Source organism: Myotis yumanensis, unplaced genomic scaffold, assembly GCF_028538775.1.
Source record: "Myotis yumanensis isolate MYYU_CA2020_CCGP unplaced genomic scaffold, mMyoYum1.0.hap1 SCAF_24, whole genome shotgun sequence".
Classification (NCBI taxonomy): Eukaryota; Metazoa; Chordata; class Mammalia; order Chiroptera; family Vespertilionidae; genus Myotis; species Myotis yumanensis.
In genome coordinates this window covers 4,570,040-4,593,500 of record NW_027223775.1, presented here as the reverse complement: position 1 = coordinate 4,593,500, position 23,461 = coordinate 4,570,040, and the positions used below count along the sequence as shown (strand labels likewise).

The 23,461-nt window shown below is 39.0% G+C and overlaps 1 protein-coding gene across 7 annotated transcripts in view; it reads right to left on the bottom strand.

The window, feature by feature from the left end:
* TXLNG (taxilin gamma) overlaps window positions 1–23,461 on the bottom strand; it is a 100,417-nt gene that overhangs the window by 7,474 nt on the left and 69,482 nt on the right. For 3 of the 7 annotated variants that reach the window (XM_070402738.1, XM_070402740.1, XM_070402739.1), the window contains 5 exons: window positions 19,465–19,635; window positions 15,839–16,033; window positions 13,362–13,481; window positions 10,495–10,569; window positions 7,269–7,361 (listed from right to left, as the gene is read on the bottom strand). In XM_070402738.1, the coding sequence (XP_070258839.1) occupies window positions 7,269–7,361; window positions 10,495–10,569; window positions 13,362–13,481; window positions 15,839–16,033; window positions 19,465–19,635 (654 nt within the window). The remainder of the gene's footprint in view (window positions 1–7,268; window positions 7,362–10,494; window positions 10,570–13,361; window positions 13,482–15,838; window positions 16,034–19,464; window positions 19,636–23,461) is intronic. The other 4 variants (XM_070402741.1, XM_070402742.1, XM_070402743.1 and 1 more) reach the window with 4 other exon arrangements.

Genomic DNA, 23,461 nt, shown 5'->3' with positions numbered 1-23,461 from the left:
ATTCCTTTATTAAGTCTAATTTTTTTGATAGAATCTTTGGCGTTTTCTACATTAAGTCATCTGTGAATAATGACAGTTTTACTTCTTTTCCAATTTGAAAGCCTTTTATTTCTTGTCTGATCACTATGGCTAGCACTTCCAGTATTCTGTTGAACAGGAGTGGTGAAAGTGGGCATCCCTGTCTTTTTTTTTTTTTTTTTCAATATATTTTATTGATTTTTTTACAGAGAGAAAGGGAGAGAGATAGAGAGTCAGAAACATCAATGAGAGAGAAACATCGATCAGCCGCCTCCTGCACATCTCCTACTGGGGATGTGCCCGCAACCCAGGTACATGCCCTTGACCGGAATCGAACCCGGGACCCTTCTGTCCGCAGGCCGACGCTCTATCCACTGAGCCAAAGCGGTTTCGGCGGGCATCCCTGTCTTGTTCCTGTTCTTAGGGGAAATGGTTTTAGCTTTTGCCCATTGAGTATGATGTTGGCTGTAGGTTTGTCATATATGGCCTTTATAATGTGGAGATATACTCCCTCTACTTCCACTTTGCTGAGAGTTTTTACCAAAAATGGGTGTTGGATTTTGCCAGATGCTTTTTCTGTGTCTATCGATATGATGTCATTTTGTTTGTCAATTTATTTATTGATTTGCAAATATTGTACCAGCCTTGCATCTCTGTAATAAATCCCACTTGATCATGGTGTATGACCTTTTTAATATATTGTTGGATGTGATTTGCAATTTTTTTTGAGGACTTTAGCATCTATGTTCACCAAGGTTATTGGCCTATAATTGTCTTTCTTTGTAGTGTCTTTATCTGGTTATGCAATGAGGATAATTTTATGCTGGCTTCATAAAAGGAGTTTGGAAGTGTTCCTTTCTCTTGGGTTTTCTGAAGGAGTTTGAGGAGTATAGGTGTTAGTTCTTCTTTGAAAGTTTGATAAAACTGCCTGGACCCAGGCTTTTGTTTGCTGAGGTGTGTTTGCGTGTGTGCGTGTGTGCGTTTTATTTTTTATTACTGCTTCTATTTTATCAGTTGTTATTGGCCTAATCAGGTTTTTTGATTCTTCCGGATTGTTTTGGGAGATTGTATTTTTCTAGGAATTTGTCTATTTACTCTATAATGTCCAGCTTGGCATATACAGTTGTTCATAGTATTTTCTTGTAGTCCTTTGTATTTCTGTGGCATACTCCTCCACTTTCATTTCTGATTTTATTTAATTGGGTCCTCTCTCTTTGCTTCTTGATGAGTCTGGCTAATGGGTTATCAATTTTGTTCATCCTTTCAAAGAACCAGCTCTTGGTTTCATTGATCTTTTTTTATTTATTTTTTAGTCTCTGTTATTTTTGCTCTAGTCTTTATTATTTCCTTCTTACTCTGGGCTTTTTGTTGTTGTTGTTGCTTTTTTTTTTTTTTTTAATCTTTATTGTTCAGATTATTACATTTGTTCCTCTTTTTTCCCCCCATAACTCCCCTCCTTCCAGCTCCCACCCCACCCTCCACCCTCACTCCCCACCCACTGTGTTCATCCATAGGTGCATGATTTTAGTCCAGTCACTTCCCGCATCTCCCACACCCCTTTTTCCCCCAAGAAGTCAGTCTATTCCCTTTCTATGTCCCTGATTCTATTATAATCACCAGTTCATTCTGTACATCAGGTTATTTATTCACTTGATTCTTAGATTCATTTGTTGATAGATGCAGGTTTGTTGTTCATAATTTGTATCTTTACCTTTTTCTTCTTCCTCTTCTTAAAGGATACCTTTCAGCATTTCATATAATACTGGTTTGGCGGTGATGAACTCCTTTAGCTTTTCCTTATCTGTGAAGCTCTTTATCTGACCTTCAATTCTGAATGATAGCTTTGCTGGATAAAGTAATCTTGGTTGTAGGTTCTTGGTATTCAGCACTTTGAATATTTCTTGCCATTCCCTTCTGGCCTGCAAAGTTTCTGTTGAGAAATCAGCTGACAGTCATATGGGTATTCCCTTGTAGGTAATTGAGCCTCTTTCTCTTGCTGCTTTTAAGATTTTCTCTTTGTCTTTTGCTCTTGGCATTTTAATGATGATGTGTCTTGGTGTGGTCCTCTTTGGATTCCTTTTGTTTGGGGTTCTCTGCGCTTCTTGGACCTGTAAGTCCATTTCTTTCTCCAGATGGGGGAAGTTTTCTGCCATTATTTCTTGAAATAGGTTTTCAATATCTTGCTGTCTCTCATCTTCTGGCACTCCAATAATTCTGATATTAGTCCGCTTAAAGCTGTCCCAGAGGCACCTTACACTATCTTCACACTTTCGGATTCTTTTTTCATTTTGCTTTTCCAATTGGGTGTTTTTTGTCGAATCTTTGGTTTGATTCTTGTGCTCCTCTGGTCTGCTATTGGGTATAATATTCTTTATTTCAGTCCGTGTATGCTTACTTTCTAATTTCTTTATCGTAGCATCGAGGGTCTCATTAGTTTTCGTGAGGCTCTGCACAAATTTATGGCAAGCCCTCAAAATTGCGATTCTTAGCTCCATATCCTCCATTTCTGTCATGTTTTTTTGTCTCCGCATCTTTTATGCTTTCTTGGTGCTCCCCCTTGTGGTCTCTGTGGGCAGTCTTGTTCTAGCCAAGCCTTAATTGTTGTAGTTAACACCAGAGGGATTTGACCACCAGGCCGACTGGCTGTAGGAATCCTGTTGTTGTTGCTTTTTAAGTTGTATGGTTAAATAACTTATTGCTGATTTTTCTTGTTTTTAGAGGTATGCTGGTAGTGCTATGATCTCCCATTTCAGGACTGCTTTTGCTGTCTCCCAGAGATTTCTGGGTTGTTGTATGTTCATTTTCATTTGTTTCCAGTAAGTTTTTTTGTTTTTTTTATTTCTTGATCCATTGGTAACCCAATTCTTTGTTTAATAACATGCTATTTAGCCTCCATGTATTTGAATGTTTTGGGGTGTTTTTACTGTAGTTGATTTCTAACTTCATTCCACTGTTGTCTGAGATGATGTTTGATATGACTTCAACTTTCTTAATCTTGTAGAGACATGTTTTGTGTCCTACCATGTGGTCTATCTTTGTGAATGATCTAAGTGCACTTGAGAAGAATGTATATTCTGCTGCACTGGGGTGAAATGTTCTATAAATATAAATTAAATCCACCTGATCCAGTGTGTTCTTGGAGTCTCTATTTCCTTAAGTTTTTGTCTGGAAAAATCTATCCAGTGAAGTCAGAGGGGTGTTAAAGTTCCTTACTATTACTGTATTGTGGTCAATCTCTCCTTTACGGCTGCTAGTGGGGTTTTTTTGTTTGATTTGTTTTGTTTTTTCATAAATTAGGTGCTCCTGTATTGGGTGCATATCTTTATCAGGGTAATATCCTTTTGTTGGATTGATCCCTTTAGTATCACATGGTGACTTTTGTTGTCTCTTGTGATGGCCTTCATTTTAAAGTCTATTTGGTCAGATATGAGTATTGCTACTCCACCTTTTTCTTCTTTTCCATATGCATGGAAAATTTTCCCATCCCTTCACTTTCATCCTGTGTGTATATATTTTTTTTGAAGTGGGTCTCTTGTAGACAGTATATAGTTGGCTCATGTTTTTGTATCCATTTAGCTACCTTATCCCTTTTGATTGGAGTATTTAATCCATTTACATTTAGGATTATTATTGATAGGTACTTATTTATTGCCATTTTAATTCTGTATGGCTAGGTTTCTCTTTCTGTTTCTTCTTCTCAATACAGCAATCCCTTTAGCATTTCTTCTAATGCTGTCTTGGTGGTGATGTTCTCTTTAGGCTTTTTTTTTTTTTTTGGTCTGGGAAGCTCTTTATTTGTTCGTCTATTTTGAATGACAGCCTTGCTGGATACAGTAATCTTGGTCTCAGATCCTTGCTTTCCCTTATCTTGAGTACTTCATGCTGTACCCTTCTGGCCTGTAAGGTTTCTTATGAGAAATCAGGTGTCAGCCTTACAGGAAGTCCTTTGTAGGTAACAGTTTTCTCCTCTCTTGCTGCCTTTAAGATTCTCTGTCTTTAATTTCTGGCTCCTTGATTATGATGTGTCTTGGCGTAGGACTGTTTGGGTTCTTATTTGGTGTTCTCTGTGACTCCTGAACTTATGTGATTTTTCCTTTACCAGGTTAGGGAAGTTTTCTGCCATTATTTCTTCAAACACCTTCTCTATGCCTTTCTCCCTTTATGCCTCTTTGGGCACATGTGCTATTTTAATATTGTTATGTTTCACATTGTCCCACAGCTCCTTTATGCTTTCCTGTTTTTTATTTTTTTTCTTTGTGGTTCTCTGATTGATAATTTCAACTTTCTCTTCTAATTCACTGGTTTGTTCCTTAGTTTCCCCTAATCTGCTGTGTATTCTTTCCAATGTGTTATTTGTGTTGTCATTCTTTGTCTCAGACTGTTTTTTCATAGTTACTATAATTTTTTTCATGCTGTTGAGCATCTTTACCATCATTACTCTGAACTCTGTTTCAGATAAATTTCTTATCTCTGCTTCATTTATCTCTTCTTCTGGAGAATTCTCTAGTTCTTTCATTTGGGGGTTGTTTCTTTGTCTCCTCATTGTGGCTTTCTGTTTGAGTTTATGGCTATGTATGAGGTAGATCCTCTGCACCTCTCAATCTTTAGTGCTAGACAGTGTGAAAGACTGTTTCTGACTAATTGGATCTGGCAAAGACTCAAAGTCTCCAGAGACTGCCTTTTGATACCACTTGAATTGCCCCCAGGCCATTATAACATTGTTGGGCAGCTGCTTCTGCCTGGGGCTAATTGTTATTTTTAATCTCTTTAGTAGCCTCAGGACAAGGTATTTTTCAATAGCATTGTGTCAACTATCTTCCCTCCAGGCAAGACAGATGTCTAGGTGGGAAAGATGTCCTCCCCTGAGTCAGAGAATGACTCAGCCCACGAAACTTGGGTATCTGCCTTCTGAACTCTACCCTGGAGTCCCCAGTTCTGGCTTCTGCTCTCAGCTCTAACCCACTTTGTTCTCTCACTCCAAGAGCACAAAGTGGGTGGCTCTACAGGTAATTTTGTGCATTGGCTCTTTAAGAGGGTGCCTGAATTTTCAGCTGTTACTCTCTGGCAGACAGTACCCCTCTGCTTTTCAGAGCCAGATGTTATGTGGGTAACCTCCTCAGTTTTGGTGCTCTCTGTTGGGGGGCCCAGCTCTGGGATCAGACCCCCGAGTTCTCAGTTGCAACCTCCCACAGCTGAGATCTCTCTCCAGGACTTCAATTGCTGTCTATAAGCACCATGCAAGCCCTTTCAAGCCTCCTCTCCTCCTACCAGTCTCTATGCTGTCTTTATTTTATGTCCTCGGGTGTCAGGGTTCTCTCCTGTGAGTTTTCCATTGATTATTCAGGAAGTTTTTCTATATTTTAGGTGTATTACCAGTTTGTTCCTAGGAACATGACCATTCAGCATCCACTTACTCTGCCGCCAGTTTTAATCTCCCTCGTTATTCTCATTTTTAACAATGAAGGAAAAGGGAGCTTAAACAACATGTCAATGGTCTTTAATAAATAATGTAAGCAATTATTAATGTGAGAAATCTGCCCATTGTATACAAGAGTTCAACCAGTATGCAAAATATGATAATAGTGACTAATATCTATTGACAGGTTACAAAATGCCAGGCCTTATTGTTACTTATCTTCTAATGACCACCTTTTCATTTTTTTAAAAAAAATATTTTATTCATTTTTTACAGAGAGAAAGGGAGAGGAATAGAGAGTGAGAAACATCGATGAAAGAGAAACATCAATCAGCCACCTCCTGAACACGCCCCCGCTGGGGATGTGCCCACAACCAAGGTACATGCCCTTGACCGGAATCGAACCTGGGACCCTTCAGTCCACAGGCCAATGCTCTATCCACTGAGCCAAACTGGTCAGGGAAGACCACCTTTTCATAAAATCTCAATTTTAAAGGGGAAATGCCAAAGTAAATAGCTTGTCCCAAGGAAGTCACACAATGCAAAAATCAGATCTCAGTTCCAGAATCTATGCTCCAAACTAAGGTGTTCCCTGTTTATTTTAGGACAGTGATAGATAACTGTAGTCTTTAAAATTGAATTTTAGTCCATATTCTGAAGTGGAATGACCCAGACAGTTTTCTATGACAAATTTTAGTTTCTAAAATTGGTAAGGATGTCCTTGTATGCTATATTAGTAAGTAAAGTAAAATTAAAAAAAAAAAGTAAAAATGCCCTAACCGGTTTGGCTCAGTGGATAGAGCTTCGGCCTGCAGATTAAAGGGTCCCAGGTTCGATTCCGGTCAAGGGCATGTACCTTGGTTGCGGGCACATCCCCAGTAGGGAGTGTGCAGGAGGCAGCTGATCGATGTTTCTCTCTCACTGATGTTTTTAACTCTCTATCCCATTCCCTTCCTCTCTGTAAAAATCAATAAAAATATATTTTAAAAAAAGTAAAAGTATTTTAAACATTTAGTTAGATCCTTAGAAATAATCTATTCAAACCAAAATGTATTACTATGCTTGGTCTGATTCTTAAAACAAAACAAAAAACAAAACAATTTACACAACATTTTGTAAAAGAACTGAGAAGAAATCATCTGCAAGTGATTTTTTAAAAAATCTACTTCTAGTTCGGTTGGAGCTTTGTCCTGTACATTAAAAGGTCATGGGTTTGCCCTCACTGGTTTGGCTCAGTGGACAGAGTGTCAGCCTGCGGACTGGAGGTTCCTAGGTTGGATTCTAGTCAAGGGCACATGCCCAGGTTGCGGGCACACCCTAGTTACTAGTGGGAGGCGTGCAGAAGGCAGCCAATCAATGATTCTCTGTCATCATTGATGTTTCTCTCTCTCCCTTCCTCTCTGAAATCAGTAAAAAAAAATATTTTTAAAAAGGTCATGGGTTTGACCCCTGGTCGAGGCACCTACCTAGGTTTTGGGTATGGTCCCCTGGTTGGGATATGGGGGGCAACCAATTAATGTATTTCTCTCTCTCTAAGGTTGATAAAACAAAAAGCATATGCTCAGGTAAGGATTTTAAAAAAACTAATTCTAAGAAAAATTGTCCTTTTTAGGAGAATTCTCTTAAATAATGACAGAATTTTGAGGGTTTGGAGACTATTAGCAATTTGAGGCAATTTCTGGACATAATGCATGAACATGCCAGTGAAGGATCAGAAAAGATAAACTTAACATTGTATCACAATATAAACTCTTCCAAACAATAATGCTTAATCAAATTTAAAATAATCCCAAGTAAATTTTCTAGTAATATTCTACTATAAATATGCAAATACCTTTTCCATTTCCTGCCTGAAGGTTGTAAACAGCTCATTGCTTTTTGCCATGGTAGTCTGGAATTCTTCAAACTTATCCATATAAAGAGAAAGCTACCAAAAAAAGTATAAAATATTCTGAGTTCCAGATAAGTAATTTAAAATCCAAAAGACTTCAAAAGAATATGGCTAGACACTGGTGACTTGTTATATGTAATAAAAATAAGAACAAACAAATAGCAAATCTTGGATGAACCATACAGTAGGTAGCTAAAATTCTGATAAACCACTGAAGTTTATAAAATTTTGTTTAATCTGTGTAAATGCTTAAAATGTACAAATATTCCATCTATCACAATAAAACTAATGTACAGTGGTATGGCTATAAATATCATACAATCAATATTTTATGCACTACCACTCTCCTTACATTTCAAAAATTGGACTTGGAAAAAGGTCATTCTTTTATGTATAGCACCTGCATCGTTTATAGCTTGATTTCAAGGCTATCTTTTTCTTGAACACGGAAGGAAAATGAAACAAAATAATGGTTTGGTTGAAAAAGAATTTAGTGGTAGTTGAGAAAAAAGGAAAGCTAAAAATGATAGAAACATCTTTCACAGCCTTCTAGCTAGAAAAAGAATGCTAACTGAATATAGAATGCAGTCATCTTTTTTAGGGGGAGAGTCACAGTAATAGCCAAAAAAAAAAAAAAAAAAAAATGTGGATGAGCCCTGAACTATGACTTAAGGGCTAAATTTCTTTATTTAGACTAGGATGGATTACTTTATAAATGTTCTAATATAACTACATTATTTTCAGTATGAGAAAACGTAGGTCAAAAGAAATATTGTATTCCACCAGGAACATGCTCCAAGATCCCAAGTGCATACCTAAAATGATGCAATATATATATATATATATATATACATATATATATATATATATATATATACACACACACACACACACATATACACACACACACACACACACACACACTATGTTTCCTCCTATACATACTTACTGATGACAAAGTTGATGAATTAGGCATAGAAATAGATCAACAAATATAGCTAATAATAAAATGTATCTTTTATAATAATATACTGTAAAACTTATGGGAATATAGTATGTCTCTTTCTCTGATAAATGGATACCAATCAGATAACTGGTAACGTATACAATGTGGAGATGCTGGACAATGGGATGATTTATGTCCGAGGCAGAACAGAGCATAAGGTACAAGATTTCATTATGCAATTCAGAATGCAAAGCAATTTAAAATTTATAAATTATTTATTTCTGAAATTTCCACTTAATATGATAAAACTGCAGAAAGTGAACCCATGGCTAAGGGTGACTGCTGTAAAGTGTTTTTGTGCCTCTGAGGCACAAAGAAAAGTGACAGTGCTTCTAAGGCTGCTGGCCTGGGAGAGTGTAGGAGAAGAAACAATGATGGTGGGTCAGGCAGATTGAGGGTGTTCTGGCACTTGAGGGAGGTGAGAAGTTATGGCAGTTTTAGCATGGTCCATTTTTATTGAAGATGGTACATCCAAGGTAGACTGCTCCATCTGAGAAGTCAATGCTGGCCCAGTCTGTTAGTTGTGAGGTCATCAACAATTGCTGGAAACTGACATGGCAAAAGCAAAGAAAGAAACCAAATCTTGGAAAAGACATCTACATCCACATATAGGGAGTGGGAAGACAAAGAATTGACAGCAAAAACAAATGAATAATTAGATAAGAAGACTTAAGAGTAACAAATCACAGACAACAAAAGAACTTAGTGAAAAGGCTCCCCTGTGACGTATTACTACAACAATTATCAATGACTCACAATAAGGAACATCTTTCCAAACTATACATAGGCTTGTTCTACCTTCCCCACATTGATTTTCTTCTCCATTTATGTGAACAACTGAATGTTTAGGGCCAATGCCCTGACTGGGTAGCAAATTGGTTAGAGCATCTTCCCAATATGCCAAGATTGTGGAATCCATCCCCGGTCAGGGAACATACAAGAATCAATCAATGAATGCATAAATAAGTAGAAGAACAAAATTCTACCTCTTTTTTTTTCTAAAAACAACCAACCAAACAAACAAAACACACAAAACAAAAAACCCACAAACAAACAATGAATAAATGTATAAAGATAATGAGTAAGGGATTTAAATTTACTAGAAGCATGCTAATAGGATCATTACAAACTTCTGATATTTGATTCCTCTTCAATTGCCGCAGTAAGTTAGTTTCGTTTTATAGACTATCACTACATTATAAAATGTTCCCAAAGATAATGGTTGCTCATGAAGATAGATGCATGCCACTCTTAATGTATTAGTGTACTTCAGAACTAATTAAAGGAATTGTTACATTAAACATATGTTTTAAACAAGTAGTACTTTCTTGAACAGAATATAATCTAGTTAACTAAAAGAGAATAAATTATGCATATAAATACCTAATGGCTTCTGTCTGTTCAAACTAAGTAGGTATTAGTAATGCTTCAAATATGGAAAACCCATACTTTCTTTCATCTTTTAAAAGAGTTTGAGCATCTGCTTACTTTATTCCACAAATAAGACACTCCAATGGGATAACAGAAAAAGACTGAACTGACATACAGAGAAAACCCTAATTTTTTTAAAAAGTACCAACACATACAATATCACCTGGAAGTGGGCCTGTGTAAGCATATGCAGTTTTTTAAATTACATATAGGAAAAAAACATGTATTTTTTGCCCGTTTTATTTTCCTCAAAGAACAAAATTAGAGATACTAGAAAAGTATCGAGGATAATAGAAAGGGCACAATGAAAATAGGTTGAATAGTCATCCTTATTCCCCATGGACTGAGAGATTTCGTAGGACATAGAACTTATAATGTAAAATCAAGAAAAGTGAAATGCTGCCCTGCATGGCGTGCACTGTCCTCCCCTGGGTTGTGAGTGTTCGTGACAAACTGCTGGAAATCTCATCTGTCACAGGTGCAATCCCCATAACTTTCAGGCAGGAATCCTTCCCTGGTCAGTGGGATGCATAATTTTGGGGCTTGTTTTATCCACCAAAATAGAATAGTTGTTAAAATAAAATAAATTTCTATGTGTTTGAAAAAAAAAAAGAAAAGTCAAATGCATGGAAAAAAATCCAAGAGGGTAACAGATCTATTCTTCTGTTCTAGTTGGCTCTGCCTGGGATCAAGGAAACTCATAAATTCTATTATTCTCTGTTGTCAAGTTACCTGCTGTTTTAATTGTACCTCTTGATGTTTCATTTCTTCATATTTGTACCTCGATTCAGTTGCTTCTTTTAATAACTAGAAAACAGAAACATTCTGGCAAAATACTAATAGTAATTAACATATGTTTAAAATGTCAAATGACCAGATAACCTTAGCCTTTATTCATTATTTATGAAAGAATCACAGGTCAGTGGGTGAAACATCCTATTACATCTCCTGTCAATTATCTTTATTTTTTATCTATAACAGTTTAACACTTAGATATATAAGAATAGTATTTTAGCTGCTTATAGAGAAGAAGTATCCTGGTGGCATAAGGTTTATCAAATCAGTGTTAAATTCTGCTATTTTGGACAAAAATAACTAGACCAAATGGAAACAGAAAACAAGACTAGAAATCTTGACAGTATCTGGGCTTAGAAGCTCTTCTATTCCATGAGTGGCAATTTGAGTAGAAAAAATATGGAACCAATTAATGAAAACAGAGATCAGATTTCTAACTCTGTTTCTGGGAAGAAGGGTCTGGTCAAAACAGGGTGGGGCAAAGGTAGATTTATAGTATTAAGTACATAAAACACCATTTATTCTTTTATCACTATTTGTTCGTTATTGTATTATTTTCTATACAAATAACGGTGAACCTACTTTTGTCCTACCCTGTTTACATGGGTTTAAAAGAAAATTATATAGTAAAGTTGCATGGTACATAATTATGAAATTCAGTCTTTAAACTTCTCAAACAAAATGTTATACACAATTCAATTAAGCCTTTAAAAGTCTTTAAATCAACCAGAAAGTATACACATGTACTACATGTATGTATGTGTATGTGTATATATGTTGAAAACAGCAATCGCTTCTTCAGTTAAGTATCGGATACCATTGTTGGCTTTCACTGAAGGTTCACTCTGTGAAATTGTATCTCTCTAAACCTTTGACCTGCACTTAATGAGTTTTTCACATCCTAAGGAATACCTGAATGATCCATTGAATGAAACAGTCCATCTTATGTAATAAAAAGCTACTAGCGACCGAACAGCACAATGACCAGTCACTATCATGTGCACTGACCACGAGGGCGCAGATGCTCAATGCAGGAGCTTCCCCCTGGTGGTCAGTGCACTCCCACAGAGGGAGAAGCCGAGCTCACGGCTTTTGAGTGCAGTGTTGGTGGCGGCAGCCTCTCCTGCCTCCATGGCAGCACTAAGGATGTCCAAATGCCAGGGAGTAGGCTTAAGCCGTCAGACATCCCCTGAGGGCTCCCAGAGAGGGAGAAGGTGAAGGCTGGGCTGAAGGGACCCCCCTCCCCGTGCACAAATTTCGTGCATGGGGTCTCTAGTATTATTATAATCATTTACCACTTCATTTAAGTTACATATATAGTTTAATTTGCATATGTTAAGTTTGGATTTTAACTATAATCACAGTTGGAAAACTTGATATAAAATACTAGAGGCCTGGTGCACGAAATTCACGCACTTGGGGATTGGAGGGTCCTTCAGCCCAGCCTGTGCACTCTTGCAGTCCAGGAGCCCTCGGGGGAAGTCTGACTGATGGCTTAGGCCCATGGGTCATCTTTAGCACTGCCACAGAGGCGGAAGAGACTCCCACCACCAACTGCTGCACTCGGCAGCCATGAGCCTGGCTTCTGGCTGAGTGGCGCTCCCCCTGTGGAAGCACTCTCACCACCAGGGGCCAATCCTGCATTGAGGATCTTCCCCATGGTGGTCAATGTGTGTCATAGCAACTGGTCATTCCACTGGTTGATTTGCAGATTGATCTTTTATTATCCTACTAGAAGCCTGGTGCATGAATTCATGCAGCAGTGGGGTCCCTCCACCTGGCCTGCAGGATCAGGCCAAAACCAGCTCTCTGACATCATGAGGGTCCGGGATTGCATGCGGGTGCAGGCCAGACTTAGGGACACCACTGCTGCACCGGGCCTCTAGTCCTATATAAAAAAAAGCATAGTATGCAAATGTCCCCTCGACCAGAGTTCATCTGGGAGTTCAACCAGAGGGCAGGCTGGCCGGGGAAAGGAGGGAGGTCCCAGCTGGCAGCGCTAGTATGTGGCCAAGGGAAGGGAGGGAGGCCGTGGCGCGGGCAGGTGGCCAAGGGGAAGGAAGGGAGTACCGGTCAGGAGCCAGCAGCAGCAGCTGCTAGGGACCCTACCAGTGCATGAATTTTGTGCACTGTACCTCTACTATAGTTAGATAACTGTCTAGAATAACTGTCTCTAGCTCGCACAGCCAAACTTGCCAAATGAATGCCACAATTTTGAACCTTGAGATTATTACCTAAAATTCAAGGAAATACTCAAAGAAAAAATAAAACATATACAGGTCTTTCCACTAATTTAGTCTAAAAATTCTAGTGTGTTTGTTATATGAAAATCTCATCAGAAATAAAAGGCTGAATGTATTCTAACATTTCTCAATCTAGAGTAAAAAAAAAAAGCATGATTTAGATGTAAAATGTTGAATTAGTTTAAATGATGTTAACACTCCGGTGTGGGGTGAATTTCCCGCCAAAATATAAGATGGCGCGGGCAATTATTTAGGTTTCCCGCGCAAAATCAGGGATTTTTATGATACCTATTACCCCAATGGGTATGAAACGGTTCGCATACGCAGGTAGGTATCTTTGTGAATGGCAAACAAACAAATATTTGGTAATACGCAGTTACAATCGGCCCGAGTTTACACGTTTCCCGCACTCCACCGCAAATCTATATGAACCAAGTTAAGACGGCTCCCGCGGAGTACGCGCAATTCACGCGAGCCGACTTAACTCGTTTCCCCCACTCCAAGTGTTAAAAGCTTTGATTATAATTCTGGCAATACATTTCTTTAAGAAATAGAACTTACAAACTCTCTCTCTCTCTGATGTTTTTCATCAGCTTCCTTTATGAGTTCTGTTGTTTGCTGAAGCTTGGCATCCACAAGCTGTTGTTGCAGTTCCTTACGTTTGAACACTTTATCAATACGCTATAGAAAAAATAAAATTTCTTCCAACACTTAGTAAAAAAAGGGAACACATGGATGAAAAGAAATAACATGAGCTACAACTACTTGCTTCTGTTTTTCCTGTTAATATAATCATAGCTAATACCATTAAATGTTTCTGTCCCTATGCTGCAAAAGCATCTATGTATATCACCTTGCACCCATCCTGAACCTGCAGGAATCATCCCCGCTGATTACTACATGGTACCCATGATTGTTGAAGTTGAAGGTAATCTGTCATCCATCAACAGTTTTGTACTTCCCATTTCTGCTCTACATTAAAAATTAGGTCTAAGTTATCAAAAAGGATGGAGATCAAACTATTAAACCCATTCATAACACACATAAATTCCTGAACATTTTTTTTCTCATTAGATTTCCCCAAATTTCTTAATGTAGGTAAGTTGCATAATGATAGAAATAACCTAGGGTCAAACCCAGGCTCAGTGAATGGCCTTGGGTAAATTCTGTCTCTTAATAAACCTCAGTTCTGTATCTATGAAGGTGAAAACCACATATACTTTACAGAGTTATAAAAATCCATGCAATGATTAAACTAAGATGCTTGGTGCCTAGCATGTATTACATGCACAATTGGTAAGAGAAGTAGTTATTATTATTTTCAAATTCAAAGTGGTATTTATGGACAATAAAATAATTAGAATACTGTTCACAGATGAAGAAATAATATAACTCTTTTAGTTATAAAATCCTATGTAATAGAAAAAAATGCTGATTTATAACAGGTAACTTAATTAAGTTTTGAGGAGTACACGAGATCTGTCTTTGATTGAAAATAGTTCACTATATTATTAAATTATATCTTAACCAAAACAGAAAATTTGGTAATACCTAAAATAAATAAGACAAGTGATATAAAAATATGCTTTAAAATTCACATTAATAGGGAAGTAGACTATCATTCTTAAAAAGGTAAAAATTTAAAGACTCCATTTAACAAAATGAGAAGTTTGTAAAAAATAAATCTACTAAAAATAAAATTCACTCATAGGCCTAAAACAAGTTTCCTTAAAAATATACTGCAAGGAAGGGAAGAAAAGGAGAGAAATCTACACATGAAAAAGAGCTGAGACATAGTAATTAATAAAACATATAAACCTTGTTTGGATCTGATTCCAGAAATCTTAACCATATGGGTGGGACATAGAAATGTAAATAGTGACAAAGCATTTAATTGATTATTGATAAATTCTTAGATGTAACCATGTTATCGTGGTTCTGCTTCAAAAAAAGTTCGTGGCTGTTATTTCAATATATGCATTCAAATAGTGCTGAGAGTGATGTCTTGTATTTATTTAAAAACGAATAAAATAAGTTGCTAGACACAAAAGTGGATAACTTCTGAAGCTAACTGATGTATATTTTACTTTTAAGTTTGAAACCTGCTATGATAAGTTAAAAAGCTGTTAAAAGATGAAAGAGAATAGTCAAATATGTTTTCAAAGACTTTTTAAAACTAAATTAAAACAAATCTCAAATTTGAATTGAAATTGGATAAATGCTTTAAGTGCTCTTTTGGTAGCAAAACACATAAAACTTTTCATTTTAAATAGTCATAATCTTTAAAAATTATTAATTTTAATCTTTTCATGTAAGGAACTCAATATACACAAATAAAAGTAACAATTTTTTATTATCTTAAAGCATAATAAAGACAGGGAGGCATTCTTTGAAAAACCCAAAGCCTCTCATACTACATATTTGATCTCTTAAAGTAAGAAAGCTAAAATAAGCAGTTTATCACCAATTTACTTCTAATCTAGACACTATCTAACTTTCAGACTAGCTTATAAAATAAATGCAATGATCAGGTTCTGCAGCCACTGATCAATCATTTAGACTTCTTACTTCTTTAGGTGTGTAATAAATAGGAGTGTGTGATGGATTAGAAGTTTCATTAGCCTTCTCCCCAGATAATAGAGTAGGTGGAATGCAATGATACTTATACATTGTACAGATATTCATAGAAGTCTAAGATACAGTATTTGGAAATACAATGTGTATGCTAAAATCACCAGCTTCCAAGTATAAAATCACAATCTTCCAAGTATAGCATGGCAAACAAACAGTACTTAATGCATCTGCTAGAAATTACTTCAGATATCCAAAGCCACGGACTCCTGGGCCATGGAGTGAGGGTCCCAATTAGTCCTTCAATTCACATGGTGCCAATTCTTTTCTAATAAATGCCTGCTTTCTAACACGCATATACAAAAGATCTAAAATATTGTCCTGTAACAGTAGCTTTAAATTAGCAATGAATGGTAAAAGATTTTGATAATAATGAGATGCTGTCTAAATAAATAAAACATCTTTACCTCCTCTCTCAGTGTGTATTGTTCAATGAGCCTCTTCAGCTTCTCTCCCAGTTCAATGTTTTCCTGACGAAGTTTGGTGTTGTGTATGTCATGTTGTTCCAGCTGTGTTTGAATTTCATTTAAAGTAAACTGGAAATGTGACGTTGCTTTTTTACGACTTTCTTCTTCTTCTCTTGCTTGCTTCATATTTTCTTCCTTATCATCCAAAATAATTTCTGTTAATAGTGTTAAACTTATAGATAAAATGATCACACAAAAGGTGTTGTTGCTATGTGGGTTAATGTTATTTCTGAGCTACTATTCCTTCTTCTGACTAGAAAGCTCTTACTTAAGAGCACTGAGATTGTTTTAAGTAATTATCAGACAGATAAAACTGCCCTGATCTACACTAATAAAAGACAAACATGCTAACTGACCATACCTTTGCTACGCCTTAAGCCATGCCCACCAGCCAATCAGAGTGACTATATGCAAATTAACCCAACCAAGATGGCAGCCAGCAGCCATGGAGCTGGACGAGCAGAAGGCTTGGTTGCTCCAGTGATGGAGGAAGCTAAGCTTCCCGCCTGCTGTGGCCGGCTCTGAGCTCCACTGAAGGCAACAAAGTTTCAATTATAGAAGATAAATAAATCCCAGATACCTGCTATCAGCCGGCTGTGACCATGGAGCTGGAGCGAGCAGGAGGCTTGGTTGCTCCAGTAATGGAGGAAGCCAAGCTTCCTGCCTGCCACGGCCAGCTAGCAATGAGCTCCACTAAAGGCAATAAAGTTTCAATTATAGAAGGTAAATAAATCCCAAAATAAAAAAATAAAAAAAGGAGAGGCTTGGAGCTTCCATTGCCGAGGGGCTTGCCAGCCTGAAAACGGCCCTCAGCCCCTCACCCAGACTTGCCAGGCACCCCAGTGGACCCTCGACCCTAAAGGGGTGTGGCCAGCCTGAAAACAGCCATCGGCCACTCACCCAGGCTGGCCAAACCTCCATGGGGTGGGGGGCCCCACTGGGTTGGGCTTGACCAGCTGCAAAAGGCCATCAGCCCCTCACCCAGGCTGGCCAGGCACCCCAGCAGGACCCCCACCCTGATCCGGGACACCCTTCACTGCAAACCAGCTGGCCCCCACCCATGCACCAGGCCTCTATCCTATATAATAAAAGGGTAATATGCAAACTGACCCTAACAGCATAACAACTGGGAATGACTGGTCACTATGACACACGCTGACCACCAGGGGGCAGACACTCAATGCAGGAGCTGCCCCATGGTGGTCAGTGCGCTCCCATAGGGAGCTCTGCTCAGCCACAAGCCAGGCTGATGGCTGCCAGTACAGCGGTGGTGGTGGGAGCCTCTCCCGCCTCCTCAGCAGCGCTAAGGATGTCCAATTGCAGCTTAGGCCTGCTCCCGCTGGCAAGTGGACATCCCTCCGAGGGCTGTCGGGCTGCCAGAGGGATGTCTGCCAGCTTGGGCCCGATCCCCAAGGAAGCGGGCCTAAGCCGGCAGGTGGACATCCTCCGAAGGGTCCCAGACTGCAAGAGGGCATAGGCCGGGCTGAGGGAACCCCCCCGCCCCCGAGTGCACAAATTTTTGTGTACCAGGCCTCTATTATAAAATAAGTGTTATTTGACCATCTAGACATTCACTGCACTAAAGTAGTAGGAGCTTCTCCATAGTCAGCTCTTCCACATTAAATGTCCTCCTCAGAGTTTAGGCAGACCATCATCCTATTAGATCAGCTTGAAGAGATATTCTTTCCAGATTATAGACCCTACCATTCTAGTCAAAATGCTGACTTGTTATGTGAAAAAAATGAAACAACTACACAACCTACTTTAATACATCAAAATCCAAGGTTTCATAAGCAAGAAAACACAAAACTCTTATACCTGATGAAGATACATTTCACGAATTGGCCTCTAATCTAGATCCTTGGGGACTTGCTGTGACACAGTAATCTGACATCTTGCTTAATTCAATCTTACTCCAACTGTACATTCTTACCTATTTCTAAAGGCAGATATGTCCCCATTATATGAATTCTTTTTAGCACTTCTGCTCTTTTCTTTTGTCTTCCCATTGACACATATTTTGATACCTGCTGCCTCTTCCTTTATAAATAGCCAAGGTATAACACTAAAATATTTAGCAAATAGCTGAAGAAGGCCTGAGAGCATAAAACAAACTAATACATTACCATCTGTAGTATTTTTTTAAAAATATATTTTATTGATTTTTTACAGAGAGGAAGGGAGAGAGATAGAGAGCTAGAAACATCGATGAGAGAGAAACATCGATCAGCTGCCTCCTGCACATCTCCCACTGGGGATGTGCCCGCAACCCAGGTACATGCCCTTGACCGGAATCGAACCCGGGACCCTTCAGTCCGCAGGCTGTCGCTCTATCCACTGAGCCAAGCCGGTTTCGGCCCATCTGTAGTATTTTTCTACCTCCTAATTTCTTGTTTCAAACTCATTTTCACTCAAATCTACTGCTAGTAATCTCATTTCAAGTGCCATTTCATTCCTTATTCAAGGAGGACATGGTAATCCACTACATTGATGGTCAGCAGAGCATGTGGTGACCTTGAGCTTTTTAAGCTGAAGGACTATGTGTAAACATCCCTAAACAGAAAAGTAGATTCCTTTAATGAAATGAGATACATTCAGGAGCTCTTCCTTGAACCCCAAATCAAAAGTTGGATAGAAAGAGTGAGTCTTCAAATTTACAATGACCTCAGCACTAGCCCAAGCAAACTAAAAGCAGGGTAGTATATCTTTGAGGACCCCACAAAGCCCTCTGTTCAGAAACTCTGTCCACCAGAGCAAGTGTACTTAGTTCAATCACCAGTTATTACACTAGAGGTCTGATGCACAAAATTCGTGCAAGAGTAGGCTTTCTTTCCCCGGGTTGCTGGCACTGGCTTCATCTAGTCTAGTTAGCATATTAGACTTTTATTATTATAGATTATTATAGACTAGAGGCTTGGTGCACAAAATTCGTGCGGGGGAGGGGTGTCCCTCAACCCGGCCTGCACCCTCAACAATCTGGGACCCTTTGGGGGATGTCCGACAAACCAAAACGTGGAATGTTTTACAAAATAACTGACAGTCGGACAACCCTCTCATAATCCGGGACCATTGGCTCCTAAACCAGCAGTTGGACATCGCCCTCACAATCCAGAACTGCTGGCTCCTAACCACATGCCTGCCTTCTGCCTGTCAACCTGATCGCCTCTTCACTGCTCCCCTGCTGGCCCGATCACCCCTAACTGCCCTCCCCTGCCGGCCCAATCGCCCCCCAACGGCCTTCCCATTGACCCGCTCACCCCCAACGGCCCTCCCTTGCTGGCCTGGTCACTTCCAACTGGCCTCCCCTGCCAGCCTGGTTGCTCCCAACTGCCCTCCCCTGCTGGCCTGATCGCCCACAACTGCCCTTCTCTGCCGGCCATCTTGTGGCGACCATCTTGTGACAGCATCACACGAGGGTGTGACACCACCTAGGCTTTTATTATATAGGATGTAAGTCTCACTACTGCAAAACAAGCAACGGTTTACTTTAAATAGATATTCACTGATTTTAAATCAGCCTAAGTACCTCCTAAAAAACAAACAAATAAATAAATAAACCATCTAACCTTTAATGTCTTGTTGTAACGCTGAAGTTCCCTGCAGAGAGACTCTAGCTTGCTTCTTGCCAAGACAGCCTTGTTATGTTCACTCTGCAAGTGAACTTTCTCTTTCACGATCTGGGATTGCTTCTTCTGTAAAACTTTCATTTGTTTCTGAACATTCCAACTCTCCTCCAGCTAAAAAACAAGCACACTTAGAATTTAGAAATTACAGTAAGAACCTTTGAGTTCCAAGTGAAAGAATTCCAGTCACGGAACCTTTTATTCAGTTGTGAAAGCCAGTATACAAAAATAAGTGTATGAAGAAAACCAATCTCAATGAGTACTTTTAAAACACTAAAAACAAATATTTAAAAAAAAACTTCTCATGCATTAATAACATCTAGTTTTACTTTTGTATACGAACATACAAATGTAAGCAGCACTCTGGAGTCTTTGTGAGGAAGCCAATTTTATAGTTAGAGCAAATTATTCTATTTTACACTAATAGATAAAATAGTAGTCTTGGTGACAGTTCAATAAAGCTTTCATGAAGAATCAATGACAAGAGCAAGAGATAGCTAAGAAACTTATCAAGCAACAACATATTTTTTTAATTTTTTTATTTAATATATTTTTTTATTGATTAAGATATTACATATGTGTCCTTATTCCCATGTTACCCCCAAACTCCCCCCACCCCCCGCTCATGGCCTCACCCCCCGGTTGTCTGTGTCCATTGGTTAGACCTATATGCTTGCATGTAAGTCCTTTGGTTGATCTTTCCCCCTTATCCCCACCCTCCCCTACCTTCCCTCAAGGCCCGACAGTCCAATCAATGCCTCTCCATCTCTGGATCAGTCCTTGTTCATCAGTTTATGATATTCATTATATTCCACAAATGAGTGAGATCATGTGGTATTTATCCTTCTCTGACTGGCTTATTTCACTTAGCATAATGCTCTCTAGTTCCATCCATGCTATGGCAAATGGTAAGAGTTCCTTTTTCTTCTTCCTCTTCTTAAAGAATACCTTTCAGCATTTCATATAATGCTGGTTTGGTGGTGATGAACTCCTTTAGCTTTTTCTTATCTGTGAAGCTCTTTATCTGACCTTCAATTCTGAATGATAGCTTTGCTGGATAAAGCAATCTTGGTTGTAGGTTCTTGCTATTCACCACTTTGAATATTTCTTGCCATTCCCTTCTGGCCTGCATAGTTTCTGTTGAGAAATCAGCCGACAGTTATATGGTACTCCCTTGTAGGTAACTGACTTTTTTTCTCTTGCTGCTTTTAAGATTCCCTCTTTGTCTTTTGCTCTTGGCATTTTAATGATGATGTGTCTTGGTGTGGTCCTCTTTGGATTCCTTTTGTTTGGGGTTCTCTGCGCTTCCTGGACTTGGAAGTCTATTTCTTTCATCAGGTAGGGGAAGTTTTCTGTCATTATTCCTTCAAATAGGTTTTCAATATCTTGCCCTCTCTCTTCTTCTGGTTCCCCTATAATTCAGATGTTGGTACGCTTGAAGCTGTCCCAGAGGCTCCTTACACTATCTTCGTATTTTTGGATTCTTTTTTCATTTTGCTTTTCCGGTTGGGTGTTTTTTGCTTCTTCGTATTTCAAATCTTTGACTTGATTCTTGCGATCCTCTGGTCTGCTGTTGGGAGTCTGTATAATATTCTCTATTTCAGTCAGTGTATGCTTAATTTCTAGTTGGTCCTTTATCACAACATCGAGGGTCTCACTAGATTTCTTGAGGATCTCACTACATTTATCGGCAGTTTCCAAAAATTCTTGAAAAACCTCATAAGTGTGGTTTTGAACTCTATATCCAGTCGTTTGCTGTCCTCCATTTCTGTCATTTGTGACCTGTTTCTTTTTCTTCGCATTTTGTCTGCTTCCCTGTGTTGGTAGAGTGGTTTTGTGTGCTAGGTGTCCTACAGGGCCCAGTGGCTCAGCCTCTCCAGTTACCTGAGGTGGACACTCTTGGTGCACCCCCTTGTGGGCTTTGTGCACAGTCTTGTTGTAGTTATGCCTCGATTGTTTTAAGTGTCACTGGGAGGAATTGACCTCCAGGCCAATTGGCAGTGAGAATCAGCTGTGTCTGCAGTGGGAGAACTTCTGTGCTGGAGACACCCTTCTGGGGCAAGACTTGCTTCAGTGGGGCTTTGGTGCTCACTGAGTCTGCCCCCTGAGTGTGTTCCTTATGAATCTGAGGAGTTGTAATCTGGATGGTCCCACTCTGACCACTGGGTACACTGGCTCTTGGATCTAAGGAGGTGCTAATTAAGCCTCTTCCTGAGGTTACCCAGCAGGAGCTAAGAAGAGATATGCAGATTCCCCTTCCTTTTCTGGGGGGTTTGGGGGTGCCCAGATGAGGCCCAGCTGTGAAGCAATGCAAGCTGCTGTGGGGCCTTGGGCCTTCTCTTGGAAGTTCTGGGTCTGTCTTGCCCAGATGCAATTTGTTAGGTAATTGTCAGGTTGCAAAGGACCCGGGCATTCATATGCAAAAGCCTTTGCAGCAGCCTGGATGGGGCGGGGTCTCGGAATCAACAGGGTGGAGCAAGCAGCTATGGCTGATTCTCAGCCCTGCCCTAAGGAGCCGCACTTCTCAGTGTCCAGGTAATTGCTGCCAGCGCCTCTGAGGGAAAGCCGCCCTCAAGTTCCGAGTTCTGCCTGCTGCCAGACCGTCCAGTTTCTCCCCGTATGAGCCCTGGGACCCCAGAGATTTCCCGGAACTGGAGTTCAGAGCAGTTGGGAGCTTGTGACTCCCTCCCGATTCAAAAATACAGCCATGTCCTCAGGTGCCAGCCCGCAACAACATATTTATGCCTATTAAAAACACCTATTAAAATTGATGACATGGGTAAAAAGAGTCAAAATATAACGAGAAGAAAACTAGACTTTTGTCAGTAAGCATGCAATAGAGTATACAGATATTGATACCTAATGTTGTATAACTGAAATTTATATTAACCATTGTCACCTCAATAAATTTAATAATTTTGCTTTTCTATTTTATCATAAACCATAAGCACAGCACATTTAAACTGGTTTAGGTTCTGCACAAATTATCTGTAACTCAATCTCTTTCTTTCCCCCTCCAAATATTCTTATATACCAGAACATGAGTCAAAATAGTATACCTATTTTAACTGTACTCTTTAATGGTAACAGTAATAACAAACTACTGGTGTTGAAGCTAAGAAATGACTGTCCTATTTCACTAAATTACACTTATTTTACTAGGTACTGAAAATACAGCTAATAAACATTAATGATATAAAAGACATCAAAAGAGCTCCAGAGATGGATACATACACAAGGAAGTTATAGATATGTAAAAATGGCTTTTTTCTCTAAGAAATAAAAGGCATAGTCATCTGCTTCAAAAGAAAGAGGATAAAATGAGGTTAAGGGTTTATAATTAATGAAAAAGGCAACTAATACTGTGGGTTTTTTATAATAGTGTGCCCCTCATGAGTCAGAAACAAGAGGCTAAAGTGACATCATGGAAGGGGCAGAGTAGAAAGGCCAGGAATCTGTCTCCAAAGCATGACAATAATTGCACTTGCACAAACTGTCTGATATAAATATTTTGGAACTCTGAAGTCCTTTCAAAGGCTTGGGCCTTCCAGAAAAATGATTGGCCAGTAAATAGTAGTAAATTTTGGTTCATCTTCAGTCAACAGTGCTATAGCAGCTCCTCATTCTTCTACTCCACAGCCAGCCCTGTAATAGTAGCCATACTAATACTTCTGAAGTTTCTTTACACTTTATTGGCTTTTCCATTATAATCATATACTGTTTGTTGGTTGGTTTTTACTTTGTCCCTATCTTCCTTTAGCTCTTTGGAAATTTTAAATATAGCTAATTTAAAAGTCTTTGATAATTCTACCACCTGAACAAAAATGTCTTCCTCTTGGACAGTTTCTATTGATTTTATCTTTTTCCTTTGAAAGAGTCATATTTTCCCATTTCTTCATATGCCTTAATGTTGTTGTTTTTTTGTTACTAAAAAATGGGT